Source organism: Onychostoma macrolepis, chromosome 25 (assembly GCF_012432095.1).
Source record: "Onychostoma macrolepis isolate SWU-2019 chromosome 25, ASM1243209v1, whole genome shotgun sequence".
NCBI lineage: Eukaryota > Metazoa > Chordata > Actinopteri > Cypriniformes > Cyprinidae > Onychostoma > Onychostoma macrolepis.
Genome location: NC_081179.1, coordinates 2,079,715 through 2,102,658, shown reverse-complemented (window position 1 = coordinate 2,102,658; position 22,944 = coordinate 2,079,715). Strand labels below are relative to the sequence as shown.

Genomic DNA, 22,944 nt, shown 5'->3' with positions numbered 1-22,944 from the left:
GATCCCTTGGCTCTGGATGAAATGGTGCAGTTGCTGAGTTCTCCGATTAAACCCTTTTTCCTTTTAAGGATCTGCCTCACAGGAGGAAATTGGGTTTTGTTCTGAGCCAAGAGAGCTGGTGCTTGCAGAATGCAGTATTTCATGGCTAAGCTCTAGAATTACTTCTAGAGTTCACAGGTCATTATGACCTTAACCCTAATTTTAGATCTCACAGTCAAACAGCAGAGGCTATGGAATGGTTATGCAATTATCGGCTCAACCTGGCAGAGGTTTTAGGGAAACCAAGAATATCCAAACTTGAGCTGGGTAATTCACAACCTCTTGACTTGAGTATGGCTGTTATATTTAGGGCCTGGAGGAGCCCAATGTTTGGGATCTCCTCTTGGAATTTGAAATCCACTTGATGTCAAATCAAATTAGAAGGCATTGTGTGATTTTTAAACTCAACAGTAGTCTTTGTTTTGTGTTTTAGAATCTTATATTTTGGTTCACTGGATTCAACACCTTCCCATAATTCCATGGGCTGTTGAATCTGGGCTCAAGCGTGTGGCCAGAATTTCCTCTTGGCTCTGCAGTGTGTTATCTGTTGTCGTAACTTCTCTCTTTCCCCTCCTACTCTACTCTTTCTCACCCCTCCCTTCCTCCTGCTACCCTCCTCCTCCCGTCCTCTCTCATTTAGTTTTATCTGGGCATTAGCGGATTAAGTGCTTGAACTAACGAGGTCATCAAACTAAGGCTTCTTTCTGAGAAAGGCAGAGCGAGAGTGTGAAAGAGATTTTCTAGTTTCAGAGTCCATGTTGTGGATACTGTCTACCCATGAGCATTTCGGTCTACCCAAGGGATGGCATCTACCAAAGAGCCCTTTGTTGAAGGATGCTCATGGTGAAATGACACACACACACTCATCTTTAATCAGCCATTGCCTCACCCCCAGTGTCTCTGTATGCCTGTTCTTACCTGTCACTCAGAGGGGAGAAAACATCCTTGGCAGCTATGGGCAGCTAGGATTTGCATAATGGTGATTGTGAGCGTCGCAACTTTACCGGGGAACTGCGGACCTTAATCTCCCTCCCTCTTGCTTGCTCTCTCTTTGTTCCTCTGAACACAGTTTGCTCAGGGTTTGCCCTTGCCTGCTAGACATATTTAAACCTCACTTCACTCTTCTAAACATTTGAATGCATGCAAAGCGTTAGCCAGTGTCAGATTCACGGTGTAGGTTCTGTGGTGGAATCGTTCATTTTGCTGAAGTGGCTTTGTCTGAAACGGCAACTGGGTAACCTTTGATTTGACTTGTTAAAAATTGATATATACTGCTAAATATATCAATGTTTTCTTTGTAAGGTGATAGTTGATGTTTCTGTTCCATGTCATCCAAAGTCCCAATCCAAGACCTGTGGAAACGTACACTTAAGTTAAGAAGATACGTAGAGATTATTGTCAGTAAAGGAGCTTGTTGCAGCAGGCTTCTGGTCATCGGTGATATTCGCTGACTGATGATGGTTAGTCATGTTTCCCTGTGTGGATGAAAGCAGAGGGGTGAGTCTCTTTCTATTTCTCATTACTCGTCTATGCCTCGCTCTCCCTCTCTGGGAGGTTGCCCCTCCTTTCTGCTTTGCTGAACAGTAACAGGAAGTCTTTGAGAGACTATAAATAGTTGGTGCGCTCTCTCTCCTCCTGTCTTTCTCTCTCCCCCTCTCTAAATCCCTGCAGATAGCTCACTGTAAGTGACAGGTCCGTTGTTGACTGGGGATGCAGTATTCAACCTCCCTGTAGCCCACGGTGCACCAGCAGTGTCGGCTGACTGCCAGCGCCCAGCAGATAAACTCTGCCTGAAGAGCTTCTCCAAGCCCTGCCAAGTCAAAAACACCCAGGGCGCTTTTTCCCCTCCTCTCTACCCCTTCCCTCCTCCTGCTGTTGGGCGAACAAGCGGCGTCCTTGTACCGCTGCTCTCAACATTCAAGAGCGGTGTCAGTTACTCAGGGATCCTTCAGAGAGAGGGCTGTTTGAGTAGGTGGGAAAAAAGAGGGAGGACAAGGTGGGAGGTGAAGTAAATCGAGAATGTGAGAGGAGAGAAAAGGAGGTAGGTTGGTTTTTGAAGTCTGTGGCGTTGAAGCCGCTTTGAGAGGTAAGCATGTGGTTGTTAAAGACAGGTTGAAGCGAGTTTGTGTGTGATGCAAGGTCTTGCAGCTGAGATTTGCGGTGTGGCGGAAATAGTATCACGGTCTAAGGGTCAACTCCGCCTTGCGTGGAATGCTAGTCCTCCCATTTCGGCCTCTCTTGTTCAGCCTCTTTTTTTTGCTTTGCCTTCTAGCCTCAAGTTTTGCTCTGAGTACCGGTAATTGAATTCGTAACCATGAATCATTTTCATTCTTGACTCTTAACCTCAGAATAGACAAGTCTAACAAAGCATGCGTTTTCACTGCTACTCCATTTTCAGCAGCTTGCTTTTTGCTCATAGCTTATCTGTAAATGCTAACCCCAAATCTTTGTTTTTTTATAGTGATGATGTTTCCGGTTTGACTCCTTTCTTATGTTTCCTTTTTTTAACATCCTGCATGCGTTTCCTGATTCTATAATTGTTTTTCTTTTGTCTCACAACATAGAGATAGCTTCTGCTATCAGCCCCGGTCCTCTTCATCGATAAACTCATTGTGTGCCAACGTTCAAGCCATTGAGTCCAGGGTTGTTTTTTTAATCAGATGCCTTGGCTTTAGATGCAGTTCACCGCTGTTAGCCTTGTGCCGTCTCAGTTGTCCTGATTAGCAGATATCCGGCAACAGCTGGAATAAATGTTATTTAGTGCCTGTTTATTGCTGATGACGAAAAGAGGCATGTGCACAGTCAAAATAAAAGCAGACCAGCATACATATGGTACTGTTTAGCAGAAATGGATTTAAAGGTAAAAATGGAATTCTCACTTTTAGCCATTTTAGGCATGCAAGATGTTATTCGTGAAGCTTTTTACCCAGTACCCCCCAGTTATTTTACCGAAGCGCCAACTCTGTTGGAATCAATTTTGAGTTGAGTTTCTCATGCAGTTCACTATGTAGAGTTTTCCAAATCAGTCACTTATAAGGTTCCTATGTAGGCAGTAGAGTATATCTGCATTGTCTATCCTGAGAAATAAAATATCCTTATGGTTATTCGACTCATTTTTTGTTAAAATGTTCATTACGGATCATTGATCATTGACGAATAGGATTACAAATGAGATTAAATCCAAAATCTGTTTGTGATTGTTGGCATGTGCTGGGTTGTTATCCAACATTTAGACAAGTTAATCTCCTCTGGAACGTTCTAAAGCTAACACCAGTTCCCTGTTCAGTCCACATTGCCAAATTCCAAGAGCTGTTTCTTCTCCTCGGTCCCTCAGGGCTCCTTATCTTTATCAGCTCTTTCTTGACCCACCCTGCTCTCGTTCCACCCCCTACTGCTAGTGCACCAGTGGCTGACCTTGAATGTTGGTTATTATTGTAATGAGCTCTACTTGTGTGGAATGACCTGAGGTCAGGAGGGCGGGACTTGGTTGACAGAGAAACGTTGGGGTGGTCCAGTAGTTTCCATAGCACAGATGGAACTTTGGAACCCTGTTCAGTTTTGTGTCCAACAAAACTTTTCTTCAGCAGTTTAAATGCGTAACTTCTGGATGTGAATGGGTTTTGTTATGAAGTGGGGGTTTGTAAGCGTTTCGAACTTGAAGTGTTTTTTTTTTAGCTGACTCATTCCACTTACGCCTACAGCTTAAATGTTGCAAAACAAACTTTGAGAAGCCAGAGCTTGGTCTCAGTGGTGTATTGATGGAAACTGCCTGAGGGCGAGATTGTGACCGCTTCACAGAAATATTAAAGGGTTTCATCGCTAGTTGGGCTTCATGTAGAATCTTATATGTGCTTTAACATCAAGGACAATCCAGCCATACATTTGTGCCTAGATTCAAGCTGCCCAATTTCCAAAAACTCATCTTACCATAATACCATTAAGGCACAAGTCAATTTGCCTTCTAGTCTTTTGCAGGCCGAATTGTTAGTAGGGGTGGTCGATGTGACCAAAATCTTATTTACAAGTAATTTTATTTCACTGCAACGATATAGATCACATTATTTACTTTAAATAAGGTCTGTATTTTATTGAAATTTTGATAGCATAGAAATTTCATAATACCTGTCGCCAGTGTCAATATCACAAAAAACTAATACAAGCCTTAATCAAAAAAACAAAACAAACACTCAAGCTCATTGAAGACAAGTCAACAGGGAGCGATAAGAAATGCTACGTACATTGCATAAAGTAATTGTGTATAAAAACACTGCATATTCTTCACTGTGTAAATTTAATATATGTTTCTTCTTATTAAATTCATATAAGTGATTTAGTCAAGAGTAGTGAGAGATTTTCTCTTTTGTTGTTTGATTAACATGATTGACAGACAGCAGGAATATTAGACTGCTGCCCGAATCCAATATAGCCTACTGGTACATGTTTCTTTCTCAGCTGTTTGTTTTCACTTAAGACCTAAATTACTGTGTTTACAAAGATACTTGCAAAGACAGGGATTTTGACACGTGTGTAGCCTATTTAACTGATTAAGGCCTATAAAAAGGCAAAAATAACTCAATATGAACACCGTCTTCACATGCACGCGCCACTCTGACTTTCACTGCTGATTGCATTTCAATAACTTAAAATGGCTGTTTTTTTTTTTAAACTGTAATGCTTAAAAATGCATGCAAAAGTTGTCGTTACCACGTAGCACAGCAACATCACATGAGCATGTAACCGCGATAGAGACGATAGTCCAAAATCTCTACCGATTGACAGATTTCTACCGGTCAATTGTCTTCTGGTATATCACTCACCCCTAATTGATAACCTAACACCGTGTCCTAATGCGTGGTGAGTTTCTAACAAAGAGAGAATTAACTGAAGACACTTTAACAGCCACTCAGATTTGCGTTTCACTTTCGATTTTCAGAAGCCAAAGTGAAAGAAGGTTGCGCACATCCCACAAACCTAAATAGGGCTCAGGTGCAGGACAAAAAAATCGAATTATAACAAAAGAACAAACGTAATGTCCGTGCACTGAATTGACTGCTCCATTAAAAAATTCCTTTATTGCAACATTTCGACCATCAGGTCTTAATCAGGCTCGTACTCTTAAGTAAATGCACATGAAATGCTCATGCCTGACAATTCAGTCAATTCAGTGTGTGGACATTACGTTTGTACTTTTAATTTTCAGACCTTGATAAGCTACGCAACCAAGCTTCTGGAATCCACAGATGGAGAAACGAGACTCTGCGAGGTTTCGATTTGCAGTCTTGCCATTCCTCGGTTGAGGTTCACAGCTGTGCATCGTTTACCTTTCTGTACTCGACTGGTTTTGGTCAATTCCATTTCCAACCAGTAAATCAGTCCTGTTTATTTTAACGAGTTTATTCCATGAAATGAATTCCACCTTCTTTTCTTGAAAGGAAGCTCAGGCCTCGCTAGCTGAAGCCGAGCATATCACAAGCTAGTTTCATTAACGATCGAGACTGTTTGGATGGAGTGGGCCGAAATGGACTGCTTAGATTGTCTCATGTGCATTTACTTAGAGTTGTTTGTTAGCCTTCACTTTGAATCGCATTTTGTTCCAGACAGCTTAGCATGCACTTCCTTATGGAATCAATATATGCTAAGCCATCCGTTAAAGCTTGTGTGGTTATCAGGCAATCTGAGGTCTCTTGCTCTTTCTGGGCAGACTGATCTTCTACCATCTGGCTTAATGCAGGTTGTTTGCCCTGAATACTTGAATGCTTCAAGGACTCGTCTTTTTTTCTTTTTCCCACGCAGGAAACACTATCTTGATTGTTATGCTGTCTGTAGGGGAGATTTTCCTCTCGGCTCTTGCTTGCGTTGAGGTCAGATTACTCAGAGCTGTACTAGGCTGTGTTTTTTTTTTAGTTTTTTTTTTTAGGCCACACAAATACATCTTCACCAACACTCCCCTTTCCCCCCTACGCTCTCTTCCACTCGTTTTCTCCTCTCAGATTGTCTGTTTTCACGCATGGGCTGAAAAGTGAGAGCACCCCAGAGGTAAACTGGCGCTGATCCATCTTAGATAAACTGGGGCAAAAGCGGAGAAAGCCAGTCTAACTGCTGTGGTGTCTACAGTTCCAGTGAGTAAAAGCCTGGCTTTATGTGTGCTGCGTTTCACATTGTTGTGGTTTAATAAGACTTTTACACTCTGTGTTCGCAATGACAGCGCTTTGAATGATGGAAAGTCATTCAATTTCACTGAGAATTGGAGCGACGAGAATTGGAGCGACAACAATTGCTGGTAATGCAATAATGTTGAAGCCTACTAGCAACCAAGAGAAGAAAATATGAGTTGACACCAGGATTAAAGCTAAATGTTATCGGTTTTCACAGTGATTTTTCTCGTTATGAACCGTACCACGATTCTCTGTCTTAACTTACTGCTGTTGACCATTGAGCCATTTGTTGGTTGGTTGGTTGGTTGGATCGATTAAAATGGTTGGTTTAAAAATCAAATTTGAGTCATGTTTTTGTGGTGACGGTGCAAACGTGTAGGCGCGGGTCTGCTTTTCTTTGCTTTGATTGCTTGTTTTAACAGCCCAGATGTTGTTGTAAAACACGACTTTCAACTCCGCAGCCTGGAGGTACAGTTTTAATGTGAACAGTCCTTATCTTTATTCAGTCCAACAGTCCAATCTTTATCTGCACGTCTGTGGAAAAGAGCAACACGTCAGTTTATATCTTGAGTCAAGTGTTGCTTAATAAAAACAAAATAAAAAATAAAATTAATAATACTAATTATAATTATTTATTAATTATTATTGTTAAAATAGTAACATTAAAATGTCTTTATAATATTAATATATAATAATATATTTATTTGACTTTATTCTTTTTTATCTAATATTTAAAAAACAACAGTTAATAAGTTAAATAGGCCTATTGCTAATTAGTTTAAAAAAAAAACAAATCATTAAAGATATTGACTCTTTAATTTAATTATGTAAATGGTAATAGAATGAAATAGTCTTATGTATAGTAACGCTGACATTATTAGTATACTATCTTTATTTTATTTTTTGATATACCTATATAATTAAAACAAACAACATGAATAAAAATAATAAGATACGATAGTATTATTACCGAATCACTTTTTAAATGTAGCATTATAGTAAGTGTTCAATATATCAATTTCAGCTGCTTGTTTTTGTGAAAGTAAATATTTGTAAGTGCTTAGGTGGTCTTGTAACAGTGATGGTTACAGTCTGTTTTTCCCTCACCATTGTCAGGTCTCCTTATTTAGCTCTGAGCGTCTGCTGATATACAGAAAACACACACTATTGGTTGCTAGCAGCAGCACACAGGTGTTGTTGAGGTTACCACTCCTTGCTTCCTTTCCAAGGCTCTCTCTTTCGGTTGCTCAACAGATGCACACACACACACGCGCTCCCACATGCACACGCTTTCACATTCACAGCAATGCATGCACACATGCTCATCTCATAACGCCGAGCCGGATAGAGGCGTCTTACAGGTAAATCGATGCATGTTGCTTACGTGCATATCTGCATGTTGTGCTTTTTGTTTCCTGCTGATTGCATTTGACGTTGTGTTTTTATCAAGCGCCGTGAGACTGTTTGTTTTGTTCCAGTTTTTTTCTCGGCATTCGTAATTGCTTTGTGTGGCACGTAGGTATCTTTCTGTTCTCCAGGAAAGAGAGAGTCGGTCCTTCTGTTGTTGCAAGGATGTGTGTCTCTTCATCCTCTTAGCAACAGGTGATCTCTCACTGAGAGGCTGTTGCTAAGGGCCGTCGGATGAAGGGAAACTCCCTGCGATTATCCCGCCTTTCCCACGGGGCTCCGCTTGGCCTTCCGCCCACTCAATCAACCGCTGCATCTGATTGGCAGCAAGCGCCGCCAGTTAGGAGCCAATCCAATCGTTCGCTTCGAGCCGAGGAGGTATGAAATGTCTCTCAGATGGTGTCATTGTTTGTGGTCTGAACCAGGAAACCGTTTCCCCCAGTGTTTCCATCGATGCAGAACATCGAGCTGCTCGGCATGGTTTCCAAAATTGATATTCTGCCTCCGCCGCGCTCTGCTCGCGTGGCCAATTGAAGCAAATTAACTGTGCATAACGCCTGTCTGTCTGCAAAACTAACAGTGTGTTTCTGCCTGCTGTCGCTGAGGTGTGGTAACGAGGTTTATGTGGTAAACACGGCTAAAACGCCGCGTTCCGTTCACCTGTCAGTTTGTCTCGCTGTCAAACCCTCGGCGGCGGTTGTAGCTGTAACGAGTCAACAGCCAGGCTTCTGTCACGATGAAGAGAGCCAACCTGGTGGAGTGGCTAGTGCTGCTCCTCACCCTGACAGGAGGATAACAAGAAATCCACAGGGATGCTGTTACCAGGAGATGTCAGGCAGAAAAAACTCTGCCTCCGTTTCACATCTGGTTTTTGTTTGTTTGATAACTGCACATTTAAAGCGAGCCAAGTAGGGATGGATCAGGAAGGACTAGTCAATTTGTGAGTTCAACTGTTGGGTTTATGTAGGTTGTCCCTTATTTTTAGATTTAATATTTTGAAAAAGTTGGAATCATTTCCAGCTCACTCTGTGGCCATATTTGTAACACCTCAGTCTTTTCTCAGACGTATTTCCACAACTTGGAATGTTGATTAATGTGTGTTGTCCTTATAAAAAAAGAAAAGCTATTAACATTGTAAATCTAGCAAAGTTTTTTTTTGTATACTTCTTTTTTGGTATGTACTTTATATACTTTGTGATATATTGCCTTGGCATTAAATTACAGAAAATTACTTAAGTTTTTCCTCGTACAACGGCTGATGGCAAATTTGATGTATTTCTCTGTTCTGACCAATGTAATCAATCTATTTTTTTTTCCTCTGTTTTGGAAATTCATCGAAGCACTTTTGAAAACAATAAGAACGTTAAAATATATTTGTCAATATCCCCGTTCATCGCTATAGAAGTTTACTCAACTACGATGACTTCTGCTTCTTAGAACCCTGGAATTGTGAAAAGTGTCCATTTGAAGTCCAGTCTATATGAAATGCTGAAATCTCAGAAACTGATTGTTAATAAAAACTGTTTCAGATAGTGTTAAAAAAAACTAATAACATTTAAGGTCGTTCCAGCCAATCGATCCCATAATCTCCAAACTGTTTTTATGGGAACCGGAGGAGCTGCAGTGATGCGACAACTTTACCAATTGGTGATTGGCTCTTTTATTTAAAAAGGCGGGGCTTATTCCACCAAACTGTGCATTGCATATTCTCCCATTTATAGTAATATGAGTGAACCATCTACTGTATACGTAAAGACTTTGTCTGTTCTTTAACATGCCACCTCTATCTGTTGGGCACTGAATAGATAGTTCTCTAAACGCATTCCCTCAGAACGTCCCACAACAACAGTTTTGCATTTAAAATGTTGTGTTAAGTGCAAAATGGTTTTAAACGCACAACCCAGAGACCCCCTGCATTCTTTTGCATTTCTGACTAGCTGTTTTTTGACTTGACTTGACCCTAACTCAGTGTCATTTCAATTATGACAGTTCACCCAAAATGTTTACACTCTCTCAGTTTCATAAATGACAAATTCATGCTTTGGTTTTGTCCATTTGATAAGTCAGTGGGGTCCAATGTTGGGTTTTTGTCCCCATCGACTTTCATTGTTTGAAACCGTTGAAACATTCTTCAAAATATACTTTTTTTGTGTTATGCATAAGATATAAAGTGAATAATGGATTAAATGGAATAAAATAATTCTCTTTTTTGGGTGAATGAACCTTTTAAGAATAGTCACTCCAAATGTATGTAGATTTGCACATTTCTAGAGCCACTTCCCTCAAAGAAACCACAGCTTTGTAAAGAACTGTATGAAAATGCTTTGAAATGTTCGATGATTTTAAATGTCTGCTTGGCTTGCTTGGTGTTAACAACTGGAAAGCAAAATGAATTTTGGCACTATAAGCAAGGCAGGCAGGCGTATGTTGGCAGCTGATCTTGAGATGCTCTCTGGCTTTAATGAGACATATGTCTGTTTTGAATCTCCTCTGAATGTGGGTTATGAAGGAGGGGGATGTTAGCAGAGAGACTCAGCTTTGTGTACTGGATGGCACTGTTGATGCGGTGGCTGTCGTTTGTTGTTTTTTCCCCTCTTTGCTCTTTTTCTCACACTTTTTTTCCCCCTCATGGTTCAAGGCATTTTTCTTGCTTTCATTGTTTGAAGATGCTGTTTTGGTTCACAAATGTTTCCTTTGCTTTCGATTTAGTTTTCCTTCATGGTTTCTCTGTGTTTTGAGCCTCTTACTGAGTGAAACCTATAACAGTCAGAAGAATCTAATTTTTAGAAATTGAATGGTTTATTAAACCTTATTGAAATATTGAATAAATCTGAAGAAAGTTTGCATGTGTTTTAGTTGAGTATCAAATTTGACACATTACTCATATTATATAGTGACAATATGGAGGAAAAACAGGTCAGGTCAGTTTTCCTCAGAGGCCCAAACTGAGCACAAATATGCAAATTTCAACAGTATAGCAGATACTTACATAAAATTATATAAATATCAGTCGTCACTCTGTCTCCCAATAATGTCTTAAGATGATATTTAAATGCTTAGTTTTATGATCAAAGCTCTGTAGTTTCAAAACATAATGCAGTGCAATAATGATTGAGAGATTAACAAATAAACATTACTCAAAAGATGAGATTTTAAATGTTTTTGAGGCTTGGGAAGATCATTCCTTCACCGAGGAACAATGAAAGTAAAGGTTCTGGAAATTAACATGATCATATTTGATATATTTGAACATGATTTTTCTAAAAAATGATGTGTGGATTATCAAGTAAACCTAAGTTGCTTGAGTCCAGCAAGTGTTCATCTTGAAATATTACCAACAATATCAAAGTTATTCATAAATTTACTTTATTTAAATCAATAAAGATTCACAGCAAAAAGGTGGACGTTTTCATGATCACTCGCTAAAAAGTATGAACTATGAATCAGACACGACAGACTGTGTACAACAGGGTTTTCAGCAAAGTTTTGATCATTTAGAGACCTTATATCAAATATGATCCAGTAGACTTTATAGGGTTCAAATTTAACAGCTGAAGACCGGATGATTGTACAGTTATGCTTTTATCGACTGATTCATGCTTGTTCTTACTGACAGTTAAAATTTCTATGATGTTTGCGAGATGCTCTTCTCGGACGCTTGCACATGCATGACATGGTGGCATAAAAGTGCTTACCGTCCTGCTGCCCTCGGCGGTCAGGCCAATGGTTGACATCTCTGTACGTACCAATTTAGTGCCTCAAATGTGGTCAGCCGAGCAGGTTCCAGAGGCCACTCGAACTCAAATTACAGACAGTTTTTTGTTTCCATGAATCAGATTTTTAGTCACCCCTGCTCTCTAATTATAGGCCAGTGCAGTTAGAGCCCCATTTGTTTTATGACCTTCGAGATATTACCGGATTCAGCATATGCAAGCCTGTTTTAAGTGCTCACATGCTGGAACAGAGGAATTATTGTGGCAAAAGTGCTTTCCGTTTGGGAAAACAGCTTGGCGAACTGAATAAACAGTAGTGACATTACCTTGCAAAGTGTGCAAGTGTCTAATTATGCCAATTATTTGGCATTTTAATCCACTTTGACTTCGGCCAACCTTGTCCAAGTGAATCTGACACGTTTAAGAAAACGGGCCTCCGAGTATCAACATCGCATGAGCGCCATGTTTTGGCTGGCAGTGCGAAAGTGTTTTGGTTTAAGCGCTGCTCTCTTTCTGCGTTTGTTTTCCAGCCATTGATTGGCTAGCAGACTTTGTTTTCTCATGCGGTGGAATGCAACGATTCTTTCATTCAGGATGTGAGGCTGACAAGAGGATGTTTAAAGTCTCCTAGCACCTCTCTCTTTCTCAACTGACTTGCCTCTTTCGTCCTCCAGATCTGAACTCGAAGTGTTTACACAGCTCGGATTAGCGGCGCTAACCTGACAGGCCACTTAGGGTGAAGTACATCTAAACATAATGTGACGTTTGTTAAACTGTCGACGTGCTGAAAGGTTTTGATTGATGGTTGGTTTAAAGAATCATGGTGTTCCCTTACTTTTGGCCTATTTAATTTTGCTGTGAAATTCTTGCTAGTGAAAGTTTTTTTGCTTTGAAATTGTGCTTTTGTGACGTTCCTTTAGCTACAACAGTAGGAACTTCCATTAGAAAGCAAAAAAGTCATAAAAGCAGAGAGATATCGGTACATATCGGTTATAAGCCGATATTATGGATACGGATATTTATAGCAGCATCTAATGATCACTTAATGTTAGTATTCAGATACACTAATATTTGAATTACACTAAATTAAATTCTTAGCAAATCTCTGAATGTACATCCTTTTCTGATATACTGTACATGATAATGCGATACTTAAATTCACGTGTAGCATTTAAAACGTTTTTACTGTTTTTAAACAAATATTTATTTATATTTTATATTTTGTTATTATATAAAATGTATTAAGAAATAATTAATTTTAATTTAAATAATTTTATTTTAATGACTGCAACTTATTTATTTATTTATTTTTAATTTGTTTTTGGTTAAATATTTAGACAAAATATCAGAGTTTTAATATTAGCCTTATAATATCGGCAAATAATGTAATATTGTGTACTCCTAAATAAAAGCTTGTAGCGTTTAAAATAACCCATTGTCAGAGGTTAAATTTTTTTCACATGCAATTATTTGTTAATTTATTCTTAAATATTGTTTCTAGAATTTTAAGCCAATCTAATAGAATTTCAATATCATGGACTTCTAAATGAAAGCTTTTTATACGGCTACGTTAAGTTGCACTTGATATTTCCTCATTGCTCTCAAATGTCAGTGCTATTTGTGTTCTTATCGCAAGAGAGGAATATCCCATGTTTTCAACCACAAAGCGCGTCTCAAAGGTGCAGCAGCTTGTCTTGGCAGGTGCTCTTGGGTTTTTTCCTTGCTAACATTTTGAAGTCATCGCGCACACCCACCTCTGCGGTCATTCTGTTGTGGCTAGACGTTACTTTGCTCTCTGAGCACGAGGCATCTGGTATTTCCATCAGCGTGTTGCGCACGATTGTGCAGTTCAAGTTAATGTGTGACACTCGTTTAACAGATGTGATTTTCCTCAGCTGGGGGCCGAGCCGCATTTCGCCTCCCCAAGACTTCAGATCACCCAAGTATCTGAATTTCTAGTACCACTGGGGGAAATTCCTTCCCTCCAGTCTTTCTTCCCAGACTTCTTAGTTTCGTGCTCCTCCTCAAAGGGTTTGGCGAGATCGTTTGTGCCGCTGAAAGAGTTTTCTACACCGGTTGCCTGAAGCTTTCCAGAGCCGAACGGGACCCCCCTAGTCCTTCTCCATTGGCAAAGAAAGGGTTCCCGAGTCCTTTTACAAGCATCCTATCGAGTGTCACTCTCGCTTGGGTCGCCCATCGACTCTGAAGAAGCAGATCATGTTTCTTTCCTGTAGAGGTATTCATTTCACTCAATTGTACTTGATAAGTAAAGCCTGTCGTCGGCCCAGATTATGATGTAGTTTTGGGGTGATTTAAATGATGGTTTCAGAAAAAGGGGGGAAAAAGTGCAGGATTTATTTTTTGGCTTGGTGTGTCATTTGTTTGAAAAACTCAATCTTGTGTTAACCGCAGGATCTCTGGGGTGTGTGCGGACAGCGGGGCTAGTGTACGCCAAACTTGGAGGGAAACTCAAAGAAAACGAGCTCAGAACCGCTAATGGTGTGCTTCAGACCGCAAATGAGAAAGCGAGCCACGAAGCGAACGTTGTTTTTGTTGAATCTCGCCGTCTCTCCCTCTGAGGTTCCATATTAATTTAGCTCTTGTTTCCAGAGCGTTTTTTCCCTCAAGTCGTTCCACCTCATGCTGAGTGACTCGAGAGGCTGTTTGGGTTTAGCGGCTGGTGCGTATGGTTAGCGTTTGGTGGTCTTTCTGTGGAGATAACACATTCTGGATTATGGTTTGGCAATGTAAGACTCTGTTGACACAAGCATATATTGATGTATATATTTATTCTCAATATTGCAACGTTTTTTATTTATTGACTCATTCATTACATTTCCTGCAGGCCGTGTTGAGCTGAAAGCGTAAGATCAGCATTTCTCGTTTGCTGTGAACCATGAAAGATATATTGAAACCATTGCTGTATTTCTCACATGTTTGGCACAATTAAATTCCAACTAAAATATTTAATGATACACCAATATTAAAATTCTGATGCAATAATTATTTTCTAGTATGATTTATTGAAATTTTAATTCTATATAAAAATATAAAGATATTTGATTTACTATTTTTATTTTAATATTTATTATTACTTTTTAACCTGTATCAAGTGATATTCGTTATTTAATTATTCATGATCATTCACCCCTGTTTTACATTTAAAATAATTTTGCCATTACCTAATGCTACAAAAATTAAATTATTTAATATATATATCTATTCTCCTAAATTTTACATTATAATATTGTGATGTATTTAAGTTTTTACCAATTTTGCTTTTATTCAATTAATAAAAAAAATGTAATTAAATAATTAAAATGAATATTAAATTAATATTATATTCAATAAATTCTGGCCTGTGCATTAAGCCAGTAACCAATGAATGATGGCATTAGATGATGCTAAAGTAATCTAAAATGTTCTAATATAATATAATAAAAGTTTGAATGAATAAATATATAAAATTCCAATATATAATATAATATAATATCGTATCATTATTGAATATCCAAAATTGACCATTTCAGATAAATAAATCTGATATCGGTTGATAACCGATATCGTACCGATATGTGATACATCTCTAATGATATTGTGATGCATTGCAATGTATTCAGTCATAAAATGTGAAGTGTATTGTTCTATAATGTAGTTGGTAAGCACGCCATCATTATGCCTTAAGCATTTTGTGTCGTTTGATTGGATTTAAAGAGGTCTTTGTTGTTGTTTGCAGTTCCACACAGGTTTTACTGGCAAGTGGCTCTCATTGAGCTCTTTAACACTCATCAGTCTTTTCTGTCTAGTGTCAGTGGGTTTAACATGACCTTTTAGTAGTCCTCAGGTATAGATGTTTGTGGTGTGTGTGTGTAAACGGCTCTTACAGTAGCGCAGCAGAGGACAGGTGTTCAGATGCGACACCCTCAGTCTAATCCTCCAGTAATCCCGGCTGAAGCCATGTGTTCGCTTTCTTACTGCCGACACACTAAAGTACAGCCAATGGACGCCATCCAACTGAAGAGAAGGAGCTGAAGCAGAGCTCGCAGTCGCCCTTCCTTCATAAAGAAAAATGCTGGTTGTCCAATGAAATCGTCTCAATTCAGCGAAACGTTTCTCCTTTCATGTCAGACGCATTGGGTTTAACTGAGAACTGGAATTAGATTGCGTGACTCTGCAGTTCCCTCGCAAACACTGTGGTCTTGTGAATTTTTAGTAACAAGACTGTAAATTCAAGAGCACTCTCTGAGGAAGGGAGGGAACGCTGAACAAGGCTGGCAGTGTTTCCTCCAACACCATTTTTGAGTTTATTATAAGTTGTTTTTGTTGAGTTACAGAAATGCACAAGAAAGGACCAATATTTCTTTTAATAAAAGTGTATTCCAAATTAGTGCTGTCAAAATAAGCACGTTAACGCAGGCAATAAATTTTTCCAGTTTTATGGCGTTAAAAATATTTCACGCAGTTAACGCAGGGGCGGAGCTACAGTTAGCTACCCCACTCACAACTGCTGCTTCTGTCTCTTTTCGTGACAAAAATTGCACATTGTCATAAAAAAAGATGGCATTAAACAAATATTACAGATATACTGTCTTTGTTGTTTCTACATTTAATTTGAAGATTGAATGTGAAATTATTGCACTATAAAAGTATATTTAAAAACTTTAATGTTAGGTGGGAGTAATCGTGCTTAATCGTGATCAATTTAAAAAATGTGATTAATTACTACTTTTTTTTTTCCGATTGACAGCACTATTACAAATACATTTGTATTGATTTTTTTTATTTTTATTTAATTTGTGTTAGTTTTGTGTTATGTGTTTTGGAGGAATCTTAAACCTACTGAGACCCTGAAAAATAAAGGTCCTTTATTGGCATCAGTGGAACCAGTTCCTAAAAGAACCCCTTTTTATTTTTAATTTTTGAAGTGTGAAGAACATTTAAATAATCTAAAGAACCTTTTTTCCACTATAAAGAACCTTTTGTGCATTGAAAGGTTCCATGGATGTTAAAGGTTCTCCATAGATTTTTTAAGGACTGTTCACTGAAAGGTTAAGGAACCAAAATGCTTCCTCTGTTGCATCACTGAGAAAACACCCTTTTGAAATCTTTATTTATTTATTTATTTTAAGAATGTAGAAGCAAGTAAAGTAAATTTCTTTTTTTTTTTCTTGACATTTTTTCATTCATGTTTATGCATTTGGCTGGCACTTTTATCCAAAGCAACTTGCATCTCCTTCATTTTATCAGTTCATGTGTTCCCTGGGAATTGAATGCATGACCTTGGCATTGCAAACGCCAGCTGCTTTATCAATTACAGTCCTCTTCTGCTGCTTGGCTTTGGTGAACAAGCAGTGAGTCACAATAGGAACAAATGTTTATGCTTCTTCAGTTGTGTCTCATTAACAACCAGCCACATCTCGCCTTTCCGTTTTCTATTTTTCTTTCACTTTGTACAGATTTTATATTTTGCGGTGGTACAGAATACACATTCAGGCATGAGGGTGTTTAAATCTGAAGACCATATGAAATCAAAACCAAACTTTGTTTTTGATACACTTCCTTGGTCTAAATGTGGCAATTAAATGTTTGTTTTTTTGGAAGGAATAAACAATGCAACATGCAATGTGTGCTGTTAATATTAAATTACACTGAATAAAATTTGGTGTAGAATTTGCTTTGAAACAGTTTTCTAGTAAATGTGTTAAATAATTACAAAGAAGCATCAAGTAACAAACTGAATTAGACATGAAGTGTTAAAAGACTGAAATAGCTCTCCAATAATCCTTTATTTACAACTTTTTCCAGTGTACACCTATTTGCATCAAATCGAAAAGACAAATTTGGATTTAGTGTACAGACATTAATTTGCATTGACATTCTCGAACTCAAGTTCAATTCAGTCGTTCTCGTTAGTAGTCTGATTCTGCAGCATGATTGTTCTATAAAGCAGTTGTTTGGTCAGTATGTCTGCCAAACCCATTTAAGAGCATAAGGATGCATGTCAACAGAGAAATGGACTAATTACTTTGCAGTAGTTTAAAGTTAATTTTAAATAAAACTGGCACATTTATCTCTGGTTTTAATTCTTTATCACCCACCAAAAAGCTCAATTCAACAAAAGCCTATAATTAGATTATCAAATGGCTCATGCGTGGAGTGCTGAGTTTGCAGGAGCGTTTGTGAAACCGGATGGTCGCGGTGGGGACGGGTCGAGGAGGAACAGCTGCAGCTATGATGAACCTTAAGCATTAAGCATCGTTGGCCATGAGTAATAATCACAGAGAGCGCTAATGGTTCTTGGCACTAAGGTTAAATAATCCCATGCTCTGTTCTGTGTTCACATACTTCACCCTCGCCAGTCTGATAATTGCTGTAATTGAACGTAGAGTTTTGACGTTGAGCCTAATGTCAGCTTATGCTTTCATTGCTGTCTGTTTACAGTCACTGTAATTGCATTACTTATCCTCGCTTTATTCCTTTTACCTTACTTGAAATGAATGTTAATTATTATGAGCTTTAATAACGAAAAACTCATTCACGTCTAACCATGCATTAAAATTTTTCTTTCAGAAGCCTTCAAACTTATTTATTCTGGTATTACTTTATCAATAACTTAAATCAAATGTAGGTAATGCAGATCAGTAGTCTTATATTATTATTATTAGTAGTAGTAATATTAATTTATATTTTTATTTTTGTTAATATATAATTTTAGTTTGCACTTTAAGCCCATATTCATTATATATCTGTAACTTGAATGTTTTGGTCAGCAGCTAAAATAATAAAATCGTGCCTGTGTCCAAAAATATATGGACCTAACTGTGTGTGTGTGATATGTGTATATATATATATATATATGTATATATGTGTGTGTGTGTGTGTGTGTGTGTGGGTGGGTGGGTGGGTGGGTGTATATGTATATATATATATATATATATATATATATATATATATATATATATATATATATATATATATATATATATATATATATATATATATATTATTTTGTTTATGTGGGTGGGTTAGTTACTTGTTATTACTATATATATATATATATATATATATATATATATGTATATGTGTGTGTATGTATGTATGTGTGTATGTATGTGTGTGTATGTATGTGTGTATGTATGTATGTGTGTGTGTGTGTGTGTGTGTGTGTGTGTATATGTATATAATGTATTACATAAATATTAGTGCTATTAATCGCATCCAAAACAAGTTTTTGTTTACATAATATATGTGTGCACTGTGTATATTTATTATGTATAAATACAAACACATGCATGTATATATTTAAGAAAAATGTTATGTTTATATTTTAATATATTTATATATAATATAAGATATAAGAATATAAATGTATATACATGGAAATATTTTCCAAATATATACATGCGTGTATGTATTTATATATACATAATAAATATACACAGTACACACACATATATTATGTAAACACAAACTTTTATTTTGGATGCGTTTAATCGCGATTAATCGTTTGACAGCACTTATAAATATATTATTAAATGTTCTGTATTTATTACAAATGGTGATACAGTATAATTGAATGTTTTTAAATCATCCTACAGGTGTGATTCCTCTTGCACTTTTAACGAACAGTGTTTTGATGTGGTCCTGTTATGATTTTATCGTCACTCGCTAACTGAATCCTTTCTGAAATCTCCTGCAGATGGAGTCTCCGGTCTCCACGCCGGCACCGCCACCGCTCCACCTCCTCGCTCCTGTCGGCAACAGCGACATCTCCTCCTCGTGTGAGCAGATCATGGTCCGCACGCGCTCCGTGGCCGTCAACACCTCTGACGTGGCTCTGGCCACCGAGCCCGAATGTCTGGGCCCCTGTGAACCTGGCACCAGTGTTAACCTGGAGGGCATCGTCTGGCAGGAGACTGAGGACGGTAAGGACTGGAGCCAGATGGATGCTACATGCTGTCATTTAAACGTTTAATCACTGCTATATTTAATGTTAAACTCATGTCAGTTGAAATGAAGACTAGAGCTGCTCGATTTGGAGAAACTCTAATTGCAATTTTTCTGCAGTTTGTGATTTACAGTGCTTCAGGTTTTCTGCCTTTCTTTGTAGGCATGCACTCTTTTGCAAAAAAAAAACTATTTTGATTATAGAAATCTGCAGGGAGCCCTTAGAGTTTCTCTCTTGTTAATAACAGCTGGTTTATAAGTACTTCTCATCATTCACAATTTTGAGAAGAAGGTTGGGGCATGTTGTGTTTGCAAATAAACATTATAAGTGTCCCAAACTCAGAACAGATGCAGAGATGCGAAACCGAGCCGCTCTTGAGATGCTGAAAACACTGGACCATGAGCTGCTCATGTGTAAATAAACACAGAGCTGCGCTTATTATCATTAACTAAAACTAAAACCATAAAAAAACATTTTCTTTATTTAAAATAAAATAAATAATAATCGTTAAGCAAATTATAATATAAAATATTTTAAAAATGATTTTTTTTAAAATTAGATCTAATTTTTTTATTTTATTTCAGCTAGTTGCAAAAATTACAAAATATTTAACTAAAATTAAAATGAAAAAAGAAAATATAAACAGTGTTTTAAACATTTTTAGTATCACTGAGATTATTATAATTTATAATTGTATTATAATTTTTATTCATAGTTGTATTCAAGTTTTAGCAATTTAGTTGTTTTTGTCAATTTTATTAGTTTTAGTTTTTTGTCTATATAGTTTTAATTCATTTTTATTTCAGTTTTAGAATGTCAAGGTGAACTAAATAATGACAAAAGTTTTTTTAATATTTCATTTAATGTCAGTTAACATTTGTCAAGTAACTTTTTTTTTTTTATGGTTTTAGTTTTAGTTAACTATAATAACCAGTGATTATAAAAATCAAATCTAATTCAAAATATTAACAAAGACTAGTATATCTATAATACTAAAATAACACACAGTCGCGTTAAGCCATATCGTGGTTTATTTCGATTACTCGAAAATCCTTAAATTTTTCTTTTTTTCCGCCACACTGAAAGAATTAATCACGTCCTCTAAAAATGCTAGTTTTCTGATTGGCTGACACTCAGATTCTGTTATTTTTCAGGATGCTTATTTCTGTCAGCTTGCAAGGATGTTTAATATGTGGTTTCCCAAAAAATGCTTGCAGGATATTGCGCATACATATAAACAATTCAGCCTGTTTTGTGCTTGTTGCCCATCTAGTGAAGTGCAGACTAGGGAGAACACACTTATATTTGCTTGTTTAGCTTCCTGGACACTAATTCCAGCTTGGCTTTGAGCTGGAGCAGGTGATTGACAGAAAAGCTGCTGTTTGCCTCATTACGCAATGCTTTTTCTCCCATAAAACTGATGTTGTTCATCTAGGACCGGTGCCAAATTGTTTAGATCTGCATGTCAGGACTGCGTCGCTGTAGCCATTTGTGTGTGTTTGTGCTATAAACAAACAAAATCCAGACATCGCAGTTTGTTTTCTCCACCTGATAAAGCTTAACCTCTCGGTTTTTCTTCCTCAGTCGTCTTCTAAAGTTTGTGTTATTAGCTATCTGTCACAGACACTCCCTTCGGGCGAGTTTTATTTTTTTTGTATAGACTAGCGGGCATTTATAGGCAAATTAACCTGACAATAGAGGTCCCGTTTTAGCAGGCTAATGGTACTGTAAGTTGTCTTGCTCAGCTATTTGGCTGATGTCTGTTATTTGAACACCCGGCCACGTTTCCTCTTTGTTGCGATAACGCAGAATCGCTGCGACTGACAATTTCAAGCAAGGTCAAAAGGCGCCGCGCAGCTCGTACTTTCACCTTCGCCCACTTGTTCCATTAGCACCATTAGCTCCGCTAACGCACAGAAATTGTGCTAGTTCACACCACATCAAATGCTTCCTGTCTTCCCCCGGTCTCTTCATATCTCCATCCGTCTCGCTTTACCTCCAGTCCTGATGATTCAGTGCTGAGGTCTCGTGGCACAGCGGTCTCCATTTGACAAATGCAGAAAACAAGCCAGAGGAAAGTCTGAAAGTGCCTCCAGAGAGGGTCACGGGAATGAGCAATAACAGCCAGACCAGCATGCCTTGCAGTTGGAGGCTGCGGAGCTGTTAGAGACGTCTCTGTTTGGATGCCCGGAGGCTTTCTGAGCTCTTTGGAGAGTTGTGTAATGGATGGACTTCTGGGTTATTGGTCCATCTGATCTACTGTGGCTTACGTAAAGCTAGTGTGGTGTTTATAAAGTTCATACAAGGCAGGGCTGTTATAGTTTTGAATTTTACATGAAGTTTTTTGTACAATTTAATTTTAAATTTTGTACTTTTGATCTGGTTTAGTTTTCACTCAAATGTGACCCTGGACGACAAAACCAGTCTTAAGTGTCAATTTTTCTAAATTGAGATTTATACATCATCTGAAAGCTGAATAAATAAGCTTTCCATTGATGTATGGTTTGTTAGGATCGACAATATTTCTCAATCTAGATATTGAGAAAATCGCCTTTTAAAGGGGTGGTTTATTGCAATTTCACTTTTTTAATATTAGTTAGTGTGTAATGTTGCTGTTTGAGCATAAACAATATCTGCAAAGTTGCAGCGCTGAAAGTTCAATGCAAACAGGGATATCGTCTTTTAAAATTCTGGAAGTTTAATGCCTACAAAAACGGCTGGTAAGGGACTACAATGAAGTACATCCCGGGTCTGATACGTCACGGACCCAGATAAACCCCGCCCTCGGGAACATGTAAGGAAGGGGGCGGGGCCATGCTGCGCTGCTTTAGAGAAGAGGAAGAGAAAACTAGGGGTGCACGTAAAAATCTATTCATATATGATTCGCGATTCTGTCTTTTATCGATTCTAATGGATTCACAAGTTTCAAAATTAATGTTCTAAAACAGCCTCTTAATCCTGTTCCTCACATCGCCCTGCTCTGCATCTCTCTCTCTCATTCAGATCGTCAGATCAGCTCCAACAAACATTTTCACATAGCAATGAGAAGCGTTATACATGGATGCGTGTGCGGTTGCCGTACTGTATTAAAGCTTTAATCAGAATAAAACCGTATATTAAAAGCTAACATAAGCAGTAGCATAATAACAGCGTATCTAAACGTATGAGACGACAAACAAACACACATACCATTAAAAGCCGTGCTTGCACAGGTTCTGCGCGATCCTCTTCACTAATATCCTCTGCGTCTCAATCAGGCTCAAATTGATAAGCAATATAGACGTTTCTATATTGTTATAAATCATTGTTTACAATACAACCGGAGCACATGCAGCTGAGCTGAGGGGCGGGACATTTAGACGCACGCTCGGCGGTTTAGTGAATCACAACACACTGAGCCAGCTAACCAATCAGAGCCCATCACGTATTTCTGAGGGAGGGGCTTCATAAAAACAGGAAGTAATCGAGGCGTTTGTCAGAGAAGGGACAGAGCGGTGTGGAATAAAGGTAAATTATATGAAAAATAATGCGTTTTTAAAAAAATGAAGCATGAACACATGTTAGACTGCACCCCGTAAACACAATCAAGCCTAGAAAAAAACCCAGTAAACCACCCCTTTAAAGTTGTCCAAATGAAGTTCTTAGCAATGCATATTACTAATCAAAAATTAAGTTTTGATAC

At 38.0% G+C, this 22,944-nt stretch overlaps 1 protein-coding gene across 6 annotated transcripts in view; it reads left to right on the top strand.

Moving 5' to 3' along the window:
• znf609a (zinc finger protein 609a) overlaps positions 1 to 22,944 on the top strand; it is a 107,261-nt gene that overhangs the window by 64,019 nt on the left and 20,298 nt on the right. For 5 of the 6 annotated variants that reach the window (XM_058767995.1, XM_058767994.1, XM_058767998.1 and 2 more), the window contains one exon: positions 19,014 to 19,239. In XM_058767995.1, the coding sequence (XP_058623978.1) occupies positions 19,014 to 19,239 (226 nt within the window). Of the gene's footprint in view, positions 1 to 1,981; positions 2,081 to 19,013; positions 19,240 to 22,944 lie in introns of those variants that run through there. The other variant, XM_058767999.1, reaches the window with a different exon arrangement.